At 36.0% G+C, this 13,216-nt stretch overlaps 1 protein-coding gene across 50 annotated transcripts in view; it reads right to left on the reverse strand.

Moving 5' to 3' along the window:
• Positions 1-304: 304 nt before the first annotated feature.
• Positions 305-13,216, reverse strand: part of shot (dystonin-like protein short stop) — a 249,766-nt gene continuing 236,854 nt past the window's right edge. For 17 of the 50 annotated variants that reach the window (XM_071687017.1, XM_071687007.1, XM_071686970.1 and 14 more), the window contains 5 exons: positions 12,633-12,677; positions 10,040-10,093; positions 7,741-7,806; positions 7,294-7,347; positions 305-2,337 (listed from right to left, as the gene is read on the reverse strand). In XM_071687017.1, the coding sequence (XP_071543118.1) occupies positions 2,205-2,337; positions 7,294-7,347; positions 7,741-7,806; positions 10,040-10,093; positions 12,633-12,677 (352 nt within the window). In that variant the 3' untranslated portion in view covers positions 305-2,204. The remainder of the gene's footprint in view (positions 2,338-7,293; positions 7,348-7,740; positions 7,807-10,039; positions 10,094-12,632; positions 12,678-13,216) is intronic. The other 33 variants (XM_071687161.1, XM_071687267.1, XM_071687257.1 and 30 more) reach the window with 11 other exon arrangements.

Genomic DNA, 13,216 nt, shown 5'->3' on the forward strand with positions numbered 1-13,216 from the left:
CTGTCAGTGCACTCATCCTTAAGGAAAAAAATGGAAAAAGCTGTGAAGCATGGTTGTGGATAGAGAGTTGTGGTTATGGTGCACTACACATAACAGCAAGAGAATGAGAAAATATGGCTTTTGCTTCATATGTTTCTGGTGCTGCCTCACTGTTGCAGTTAACTGCAAATAAGTATGAAGGAAAGAAAAAATTCCTCCTTTCAGGAAAACTAATACCTACACACATGTATGTTCAGCAGCATCTTACAACTTTATTCTTGGATCACTCCCATTCCATCTATAGGTTTCATAAGTATAAAACCTAAATAGGTCTGGTGTTTATTTCTCCTTTACTTGTGATATTTACCAGGGTGCATATAACCTATATAAATATATATATATAGTTTATATATATATATATATATATACATCTTCATTTTGTTAACTCATTTATTATCGAAGCATTAGTATAATAATAAGCAATTTAAATACAAAAAATATTCTATGATGATTGGTCACATACAGTATATTTAACCAAAAGAACTTTAGTACATCTGATTTTGTTTAATTACACTGAAATTTATTTTGTGCCCTATAATTAAATCTCTCATGGGACTTCTACATTATATATTATTTACAACTTATAACAAAGCATAGAAGCAAAGGTTTATACAAACAAAAACAGACAACAGGAAGAAGTTTATCACTAATTAAAAATCTGTTAAAGAGTTAGAGAACAGAATAAAGAGTAATACAGATACCAAATTGAATGAACAGCATGAGAGATGCAAGACCACTAGAAAGCTGATGGTACGTGCTTTCACAAAACCCAGAACCAGCCTGACCCTCTTATGCTGTTCATCCATAAAGGTAAGAATTTTTCCCCAGAGCCACTTCAACCATCATATATACCTTATTACTGCCCCAAATTCATTTTTGTGAAATTCAAGAAACTTCTGGCTGTTTGGTACATAAAGGAATGATACCTTTCTCAACTTATGTATTGAGATCAGCAATTATATGGATTACATAGTTTTACAAGAATCATTTTCCTTGTTATAATTTGGAAAATACAAGACACATGAACTATCTGAAACTCAATATTAATTTTCTCTTAATATTTGCACTTTATTAGTAGCACAGACAAGAAATTGTTGAGGAGCATTTTAACAATTTCAAGTACCAATATCTGCTTAGTATAAATTCTATATGACTATAAAGCACCATTGAACTCCTGAACTCCAAGCTGCAAACCACATATATTTTCTTGCTCATTGTGGAAGTTTGGCAACTTGTTATACCCCCATATAGGCTTGAATGATACACATAGACAAGTTAGATGTGAAGCGTTAATGGTGAGTATATGAGAACAGCCTTAGACTATGAACCAGATGAGTGAATCAACCTACTGTCTTGAGCTTCTCTGTACTGATTTAATGGGTGTAGAGAACTAAAGAAAAAATATATTACAAATGGCAAGACATGAAATGAAAGCAACAACTTGTAATATTTAAGAGGAATATTGTCTATGAATATTTTGAGTCATGCTAAAGAAAAATCTCAAGCAACATGTCTTGGGAGACTTTTATATAAACAACCTATTCAAAAGCAAGCAAGATATGTTGTGTGGAATGGCTGAGAAATCTCAAAATGGGCTTGCACTACCCTATACATATCACTGTTTTATGACCAGACTAGACATAATGAACCTTCGATAGTGTTTCTATACCACTTTTATTAGAAATGTGAGCTTTATGAAAACACTACTTGGGCTCAATATACCGAATCCTGTCACAGAGTTAGGCAACAGGACCTGTCCTGTCATGTTATCACATATGCTAAACAAATTCATTTTTCGGTGAATGCTTCTCTGATGAACCTGTTAAGTTAAACAGATTTGATTATCAAATACCACTAATGTAGTATGTTTTGAATTCAATCTTAAACATTTGAAAATCATTACAATATCAGTTCATTTAAAGCTTTCTTTCTCCTAAATGTGTTGGACAAGCATATACTTGCCCAATGCACTGATTATTTTCCACAAAGTGACCAGTTACACACTATCAACACAAATGTTTTAAATCCACTACCATATATGCATTGTTGAACACTATGCATCAGTTTATTAGTTGTGGATGTCCAACCTACATGAGGTATCATGTAACAATGTTTACAACTTGTGGTTACCCCATCAAAGTCTTTCACATTTTAGAAGTTTATTTCTATAACTTGCGTCTTGGTTCCACAATTCCTGTCTTTCTTGCCACCCCAGTTGGTGAATCTGAGGCTGCTGATGACTTGCGCGCAATTCTAGTAGTTCCACTTGTGCTGCTGGAACCTGATGGAGTCCGAGTTCTGTTGGGAAAACAACAATATAATTATTTGGTCAAAAAGAATCCCAGACCCCATAAACAGTAAACTTTTAGGAAAACTGGGGAATATTATAAAATCAAGTTAGCAAAGATAATCCACTCTGCAGCTGCAAAACAAAGCTTTGGGGTGCAGAAACTTTGTAGAGTTCCTCTGGGTAACACCTGGACTCTTTCACAGATAGGGGAGAAAGAATACTCCCATGTATTCCCTGCATGTCGCAGAAGGTGACAAAAAGGGAAGGGAGCAGGGGGCAGGAAATCCTCCCCTCATGTTTTTAATTTTCCAAAAGAAGGAACAGAGAAGGGGGCCAAGTAAGGATATTCCCTCCAAGGCTTGGTCCTCTGTTCTTAGTGCTATCTTGCTAACGTGGGAAGTGGCAAATATGTATGAAAAAATAAATTATATATATGTATATGTATATACATATACCACATTGTTCCAATTCACTCTATTCCTTGCACACCTTTCACCTTCCTGCATGTTCAGGCCCCGATCACTCAATATCTTTTTCACTCCATCTTTCCACCTCCAATTTGGTCTCCCACTTCTCCTCATTCCCTCCACCTCTGACACATATATCCTCTTGGTCAATCTTTCCTCACTCATTCTCTCCATATGACCAAACCATTTCAAAACAACCTCTTCTGCTCTCTCAACCACACTCTTTTTATTACCACACATCTCTCTTACCCTATTGTTACTTACTCGATCAAACCACCTCACACCACATATTGTCCTCAAACATCTCATTTCCAGCACATCCACCCTCCTGCGCACAACTTTATCCATAGCCCACGCCTTGCAACCATATAACATTGTTGGAACCACTATTCCTTCAAACATACCCATTTTTGCTTTCCGAGATAACATTCTCGACTTCCACACATTTTTCAACGCTCCCAGAACTTTCGCCCCCTCCCCCACCCTATGATTCACTTCTGCTTCCATTGTTCCATCCACTGCCAAATCCACTCCCAGATATCTAAAACACTTCACTTCCTCCAGTTTTTCTCCATTCAAACTTACTTCCCAGTTGACTTGTCCCTTAACCCTACTGTACCTAATAACCTTGTTCTTATTCACATTTACTCTCAACTTTCTTCTTTTACATACTTTACCAAACTCAGTCACCAGCTTCTGCAGTTTCTCACACAAATCAGCCACCAGCGAACAACAACTGACTCACTTCCCAAGCTCTCTCATCCACAACAGACTGCATACTTGCCCCTCTTTCCAAAACTCTTGCATTCACCTCCCTAACAACCCCATCCATAAACAAATTAAACAACCATGGAGACATCACACACCCCTGCCACAAACCAACATTCACTGAGAACCAATCACTTTCCTCTCTTCCTACACGTACACATGCCTTACATCCTCGATAAAAACTTTTCACTGCTTCTAACAACTTGCCTCCCACACCACATATTCTCAATACCTTCCACAGAGCATCTTTACCATCTCTATCATATGCCTTCTCCAGATCCATAAATACTACATACAAATCCATTTGCTTTTCTAAGTATTTCTCACATACATTCTTCAAAGCAAACACCTGATCCACACATCCTCTACCACTTCTGAAACCACACTGTTCTTCCCCAATCTGATGCTCTGTACATGCCTTCACCCTCTCAATCAATACCCTCCCATATGATTTCCCAGGAATACTCTACAAACTTATACCTCAGTAATTTGAGCACTCACCTTTATCCCCTTTGCCTTTGTACAATGGCACTATGCAAGCATTCCGCCAATCCTCAGGCACCTCACCATGAGTCATACATACATCAAATATTCTTACCAACCAGTCAACAATAGTCACCCCCTTTTTTTAATAAATTCCACAGCAATACCAACCAAACCTGCTGCCTTGCCGGCTTTCATCTTCCGCAAAGCTTTCACTACCTCTTCTCTCTTTACCAAATCATTCTCCCTAACCATGTCACTTTGCACACCACCTCGACCAAAACACCCTATATCTGCCACTCTATCATCAAACACATTCAACAAACCTTCAAAATACTCACTCCATCTCTTTCTCACAACACCACTACTTGTTATCAACTCCCCATTTGCCCCCTCCACTGATGTTCCCATTTGTTCCCTTGTCTTACGCACTTTATTTACCTCTCTCCAAAACATCTTTTTATTCTCCCTAAAATTTAATGATACTCTTTCACCCCAACTCTAAATTGCCCTCTTTTTCACCTCTCGCACCTTTCTTTTGACCTCCTGCCTCTTTCTTTTATACATCTCCCACTCATTTGCATTATTTCCTTGCAAAAATCGTCCAAATGCCTCTCTCTTCTCCTTCACTAATAATCTTACTTCTTCATTCCACCACTCACTACCCTTTCTAATCTGCCCACCTCCAACGCTTTTCATGCAACAAGCATCTTTTGCACAAGCCATCACTGTTTCCCTAAATAAATCCCATTCCTTCCCCACTCCCCTTACGTCCTTTGTTCTCACCTTTTTCCATTCTGTACTCAGTCTCTCCTGGTACTTCCTAACACAAATCTCCTTCCCAAGCTCACTTACTCTCACTACTCCCTTCACCCCAACATTCTCTCTTCTTTACTGAAAACCTCAACAAATCTTCACTTTTGCCTCCACAATGATCAGACATCCCTCCAGTTGCACCTCTCAGCACATTAACATCCAAAAGTCTCTCTTTCGTGTGCCTATCAATTAACATGTAATCCAATAACGCTCTCTGGCCATCTCTCTTACTTACATAAGTATACTTATGTATATCTCTCTTTTTAAACCAGGTATTCCCAATCCCCAGTCCTTTTCCAGCACATAAATCTACAAGCTCTTCACCATTTCCATTTACAACACTGAACACCCCATGTACACCAATTATTCCCGCAAATGCCACATTACTCACCTTTGCATTCAAATTACCCATCACTATAACCTGGCCTCATGCATCAAAACTACTAACACACTCACTCAGCTGCTCCCAAAACACATGCCTCTCAAGATCTTTCTCCTCATGCCAAGGTGCATAGGCACCAATAATCACCCATCTCTCTCCATCCACTTTCACTTTCACCCATATCAATCTAAAGTTTACTTTCTTACACTGTATCACACACTCTCACCACTCATGTTTCAGGAGTAGTGCTACTCCTTCCCTTTCTCTTGTCCTCTCACCAATCCCTGACTTTACTCCCAAGACATTCCCAAACTACTCTTCCCCTTTACCCTTGAGCTTCGTTTCACTCAGAGCCAAAACATCCAGGTTCCTTTCCTCAAACATACTACCTATCTCTCCTTTTTTCTTATCTTGGTTACATCTACACACATTTAGACACCCCAATCTGAGCCTTCGAGGAGGATGAGCACTCCCTGCATGACTCCTCCTTCTGCTTCCCCTTTAAGAAAGTTAAAATACAAGGAGGGGAGGGTTTCTAGCCCCCCGCTCCCATCCCCTGTAGTCGCCTTCTACGACATGTGAGGAATGTGTGGGAAGTATTCTTTCTCCCCTATCCCCAGGGATAATTATCATTATTGTACTAATCACTGTTTCCTGCATCAGCGAGGTAGTGCCAGGAAACAAAGAATGGCCCATCCACTCATACACACACACACACACATATATATACATAAACACCCAGACACATACATATACATATCAAACTATACATACACATACAAAGACATATACATATATACCTATGTACATATTCATACTAGCTTGCCTTCATCCATTCCTGTTGCTACCCTGCCCCACAGGAAACAGCATAAGATCCCAAGTGCACTTTTATGTAATGATCACATCATCAGGGGAGATAGAAGAATGAGATAGAAGACAGGGCTTAAGGGCAACTTTTATGTATCCACCTGCAGAAAAAAATGTAATGTGGATACATAATACACATTACAGCTGCCTAGCAAACAGAAACATACAGCTCCTTCACAGTGAAACAAATATCTTCCTAAAACAGTCCCACATCAACAAGCTTAGCAGTCAATTTGATGCAACAGCACTTGAACCCTCCTACCCATGCCACACTAAAACTATACACCTACCAACAAGTAGAAATAAAAAGCTTCCACCTGCCTCATACTTCAGCAACCTCTGTTCACAGATCTCCTCAGTCAAACAAATATAACAAAGACAAAACACTCACTTAAACCTGAAAAGCACTTAACAAATTAACTCCCAATTCAGTATTAAACTCCAACCCACCAGAAACCACATTCCCTATCTTAAGACACTCTCCTGTCTATGCTCTGATAATCACCTATTACTACAAACACCATTTCAGTACATACCAAGAGCCTTCATGACCATGATGTAACAACCATAAAGATGACACTGAGCACTTATTACTCAATTGCAATGCACTCTCTGCACACACATGGTCACAACACTTTATAACGTATGGTCCTAACCAGTGCTGCAGGAACCTCACAAAGATAAAGGGGACTCCTCAGACAGGAAGTAAATATATCTCATGTTTCTGGTCTCTGCTTGCTTGAGGTTACACCACACGTGAAATGTTACCTTTGGAGAGGCTATAAAACTGAGAGGACAATCTCATCAAAGAACTTTAAATTTCTAATCCAAGAGGTTCACGTTTCCTTGATACTGAAAATAGTACATCTTAGGGCTGCAGGAGCCTTTAAGAACAGGTCCTAGATAACATCAAGACTTTCTTATAAGGAGGTACCATGGTAATTATAAATAGTTGTATCACTGTTACTGGACAAAGAGGATTGTAGTCATTTGAAGAATTACTTGCTCCAAGGAAGTCCATTATTTTCTTGCCCAAATGAAGCACTGCCTTGAAGCTATTGAACTCCAGAAAATACATTCTGGATTTGTATGCTTAATTCATTCTAAAGCTTGTAATACTACATTCCTACATTCTATTTCATAACTCTAATCAACATGTTAAAGGAGTAGTTATTAATTACCTGGAGGTTGTGGAAGTCTTGGAAGTAGTGGTTTGTGTGGCGGACTTTTTTTGTCTGCAAGAGGTGTTAAAAGGATAAAGTTAATAATTAGCTGCATTACAGAGCTACATTCCAGAAATATTAGGGATGAAGATAATTATCTTTTTTGTTTTCACCATGTTCCTTCTCATGACAAACAATAAACAACTGGGAAAACTCATTAAAATATATTAGTTATACCTGGAAAGTACGATGAAGGAATCCAATACCTTACTCAGTGCAAATTTTCTTAAAAATGCCATCCATAATATCAAATGGACAGGAAATTGAAAAAGACATCCTTTATATTAGTAAGAATCTACAAGTAAACATAAAGCAAGACAATTAAAAAAATTAATGCTGTCTAAAGTAACCACAAGTAACACAAGTGCTGCCACCCATGCCTGCTCTACAACCCATGTTAGTTACCTCAGAGTTGGGATTTTGCTTGTGGAATGATTGGAGTTAAGACTAGTAGTTGATGAAGTTCGGGACCTGTAGAAATTATTTGAATATTATGTATCTCATCTAAATGTTAGATCAAATGGTTAATATTACATGTATATTAATTACCTACTTGTAACACAAGGTTAGAAATAAATTGTAGGTGCCTTGTTCAGAATCTACTACAGTATTTCATGATCCTGGATAAGCAACTGCTAGCGTTATGTGTTTCATTGTCTTTCCCCATTTTTCCTGATATCCTTTGAAACAACATAGACTAGCATGCACAGGAAATAAAAGAAAAATAATGGCTCATCACATATTCCCTCAACTTGAAATTCTGAAATTCTGAGGGGTAATGATGTTCACACAGTATAATCATCATATGTATATCATAATTTGGGGAAACAAATGAATAATATAAAGCAGTATAAACTCTCACTGTGTTTACTATCACTAACCTGGACCCTCTCCATGATTAATTTATCTGTACTATAATATGGTAACTTCTCTTTATAGTACAAAAACATTTAATTACTTTCAAAATTCATATTTCTATTTCTATGATATTCATATTGCCATGTTCTAACAGGGTAGAATAGTCAATGTAGAGCCAGTATACAAAAATGGTAATATAGATGTAACTCTGAATTGCAAAACATTAATGCTGAGAATATCCTAAAAGATACTAAAGAAGATAATCTTGAAAGCACATACGATTTTTTTAGTAGCACAAGCTACCTTAGAGAAAGAAAATATGCTTCCTTAAAGAAAAAAAAAAATTCTTGCACAACACATCTCTTGGATTTCAATGGGAGGAAAAGTAACTTATAAGAAAAAAGGGATGGGTGAGTAGACAATATATTCTTGGACTTCCTGAAGGCCTTTGACATATTCTTTGAGAGAAGAGTCATGATGTAGCTTAACATTATTCAGTCTGCATCATTATAAAATACAGTACAGACCAAAATAAAAGGTAGAAATATATGAGATTACTGAAAAAAACTCTGGGAAATGCAAATTCATGAAAATGGGAGAGGGATTATCGTAACCAGACAGTAAATACAATAATGGGGGTAAAATTACAAGAACCATTCTATGAGAGACTATCAAGCTAACACACAAAATTTATCAATTATGAGAACCATCCTATGAAAGGCTATCATGCTAACACACAAAATTAATCACCAGAACATCATTTGAAAAAGACAGTGTAAGAAAACAAATGGGAGCATGAGAGCCAATAGGGGAAAAGGTAACAGGCAGAGGAGATGGAGTGAGTATAGGGAAACTGTCGAATGTTTTAGACAACAGCGTTGTGGAAACGGCGAGTTTAGAAGATGCAATGTGGAATAAAAGAGTCCTGGTAAATGGTATGGTGAGAAGAAAGTAGGGAGTATGACACTGATGAAGCCTAAAGACCAGCTTGAAGATGAGATTAAAGTAAAACACAACTAAATTATCCACCTTGAAAGCAAACATATGGGCTCATGAAGTAATGCCTTGTTAATGCTAAATAAAACTTGCCTTAAAATGATCAATTTTAAACCCAACTTTCTCTTGCACTCTACAGCTATCCAGTAACATCTTGCTGCTACTACTGCACTTACAACTACAATAATTTCCATATTTCATAATTTTTCCTTAATGTGCCAAATCAAGTATTCCTACAAGATAACTGCTGTTAAGGCTAATACATTTGTTTTCATTTTAATACATTCATAAAACACTGAGATCTTAATCAGTTATCATCATTACATGCCATCTAAAGTCAAACTCCTTTCAGGGCTAAGACCTGTCAAATGTTTAACAACAATAATCATAACATTTAGTACTATCTCCAGAACAATATTATTCTTAAAAAGGAATCTGCCTTTTTGTACTTGCAGAAACTATCAGTATTTACACATTTTCCACACACTTTTTTTCAATGTTTTTCATAAAACTGAATTTATGAGGAGCACTCACAGTCAAGAGGAGACTGGTGTGGGGGTGCTACTGATGACATATTTACTTGCATTCAACCTTTTCACACTGACTGGAACATGATTTTCAGTTCCAATCTATTTGCAATGTTTCAATTAGAACTTATTTTTCTAGCCGAATGATATCTAGGTCTACTTTGCCAATTTTATCCACAAAAGACAATTCTGACATTACAGATTATGAATTAACTGATCTAAAAGGCAGTACTTAAGAGCAACTTTTACGTATTCACCTGCTGAAAAAATTTAATATGGATACATAATACACACTATAGCCAAAATCAAGAGTGTCTGTTTACCTGAGGGGTGTTCCTGCAACATTCAGGTTAGATGTGGAGCCAGATAGGTTAGTCCTGGGGGGTCACAGAGAAACAGCCATCACCATGTTGAAATGTAATATGAACAATGCCACTTCTGTACTCATTCAGGACTTCAATGTACAACTGAAGTTGTCCATATGTAATGTACATCAACTCATCACATAAATGCTTTGTAATTGTACACAGAGGTTCCTTACTTAAAACTGATAAATCAATTACTAATTTATAGTTCAATTAGTCAAGTTTTGGCATGCTATGTAACAAATCATATTTTTCATTCATATTGGAAATCTACTAAAAGTTAATGAAAATTAATTATGGATATACTACAAATTTTAAGACTAAAAAGGATGTTAATCAAAGCAAATGATTCACTCTAATAACATTTGTACTTTGAATGTCCTTATTAATAGAAGTAGGAATTCTAAGCAAGATTCAAAATAATATATGTATGTGACATCACAATCAAATTTCTTCATGATCCTGACCTATGCATAATACCAATAACTATTGCTTCATCAAATAATTTGTATATATAACAGTGCTAATAAAGCTTACAATCAGTCATGCACAACACAGCTGTGTTAATGATGACATCGAACTGGAAAGATGACATCTATCTTTTGTTAGGGATAAATGCATAAGTATTTCAAATCTATTATTATGCAACTCAAGCTAGTAAAGCCAAGTTCCATTTATGCAATATCTGTAAGGGTTGGGGTAAAACATTTATAATCAAATTGTAAACAATTCCCAATCATTTACAGTATGAATGCTTTCTGGAAGTTTGAAAACACATCATGCAATGTAAACAAAACAAAGGTCAAAATGCAAAATTTGTATGAACAAAGAATGTCAAGCATTATCAAAATATTCCATATCCAAGACCAACATAAAATTGCTGTCTGTAGCTACGCACGGATATTTCCAAACCAATGAAAGGTTGAATTGTGGGATAAGGGTTTTTATCTCTATAAAGCGTAAACAATCATTTTAAGAAAGCACATCATCAGTACCAATATCATTTTCTTTGTATGAATATTAAAATTACAAATATGTGAAAAACAATGTTCATCTTAAACAGGGTTTGAACACAGGGAAAAACTCAGAGCTAAGGAGGCTCCACAAGATGAAAAATGTGCCAGTCTACTACAGACTTACGATTATAAAATGAAGTTATATACAGACCTAGTTTTCATCCACATGAAACCAGAAACTAAACTAAAGATATGAATTTTCTGCACAGCCTAGTTGTAATGGTTCTTCAGATCCAAGTCAATATTCATGCAATAGACTACATTTTTATCTTTATCAATATTTTTCATCATACGAATATAAAATGAAGTAAATACTTCAAATGGTACCATAAAAAACTAACATTATCCTGTGATTATGTATTACTGTACAGCAGGATGAAAAGATAAACAAGAAGGGGTGTAATGTGCTAACAAGAAAAACTAAATTCTTCATGGTCTACAGCACTAAGTTATTCTTGCGTCAATTTTCAATAATAATCCTAATAATATCTATTAACTTTCCTCTGTATATCAATATACAAATTCAGTGATATAAACAAACCTCGTACAAATATTTGAAACGTAAAGGATTTAGGATATGTTCTGTTAGTATTTCATGGATATACTTTTTACTGATAATGTTATGCTAATACTATGGTAAGTTATGTTACACTGTATTCTCTAAGGATGCAATATGTAAACCTCAAGTCAGGTATCATTCAAAAAATATTCATATTAATAATTTGGAGTTTAACTTTTGATTTTTTTAATGGTCAAGCACTTTCACTTCTTATAAACCAGTCTGAGTGCCTAATCACTAGGGTATCTGAATGTCAATATATCTAAACATTTCAAGCAAAAAGAATGAATTTCTATATAGGACACAAGCTTATTTATTGTCAACACTATAAAGCAAAGGGTGGCTTAAGCTTTTGGTACTTTTTAACATGTAAGGTGTACAATTCATATAATCGGCTTGAGCTTTTGGTACTTTTTAACATGTAAGGTGTACAATTCATATAATCGGCTTGAGCTTTTGGTACTTTTTAACATGTAAGGTGTACAATTCACATAATCATCACACTCATTTGCCAAAATGGGATACTTAAGATGTATTCAAATCTAACCTTTGTCGTACATAACAGAAGGATCATACTATAGAACCAAGGGTGTGCAATAAAGGAAACTGAGGAAACTCCCTTTTCATCCATCATTTCCCTCTCTGGCATTTCATGCCCTATACACACCTTAAATTCAGCTCACTTTTTTCCCCTTACTGTTTCTCCATTAGAATCAAACAGGCTTCCAGTAAATGGGAGCTAAGAAAATTGACATGAAAAATATGAGCCTTGGGCTCTTGGTCTCCCACCATTTCAAACCCTGATGAATTCTCAAACAGCAACGTTTCAGTGCCACTTATGTAATGAAATATGTAATATTACTCCTGACACTAATCAACCTTACATTGGTGGAAAAAAAATACATTCTGCCATAACCCAATAAAATTATTTTAAGCAAGACCACATCAAACAGCCAGTAACACCACACCGATTTACCGTTCCCAATCAGAGGCAGGACCCACAAGAACCGGGATTTTGGTCCTAGAGAGAAAGAAACCCTGTGAACATAATGTCTTGAAAGACATACCAATGAATCCACCCAAATTTAATACCATACACAAACCAGCACAGCAGTTATCATGAAGAGACTGCATCTTAAAAGCCATAACCATTCCATTTCAATATTTTCACTAGCAGAATGAGTTAAAGCAACCCAGCTTTATGTATCAAATAAATGTACCAGCACACTAAACCTGTCGCAGATGATATTTACATCTTTGTATGTAATTAAAGGCAAAGCATTATATCTGTTGGCAAGCATTAAACATTGCTTTTTTGAATACCTGACACATGTATAAAGTGCAGTGTTATTTACAAAATCTTATAAGAATTGAGGGATACCCCTGAAACAGGTAATAAGACATGCATTGCTTATAGCCTAAAGCTGAATTACTTGCTTAAGTGCATATTCATGGCATATATATATATATATATATATATATATATATATATATATATATATATATATATATATATATATATAATCTCCAACCCCTAATGTATGGAAACTCGTTATACAG

Source organism: Panulirus ornatus, chromosome 3 (assembly GCF_036320965.1).
Source record: "Panulirus ornatus isolate Po-2019 chromosome 3, ASM3632096v1, whole genome shotgun sequence".
Taxonomy (NCBI): domain Eukaryota; kingdom Metazoa; phylum Arthropoda; class Malacostraca; order Decapoda; family Palinuridae; genus Panulirus; species Panulirus ornatus.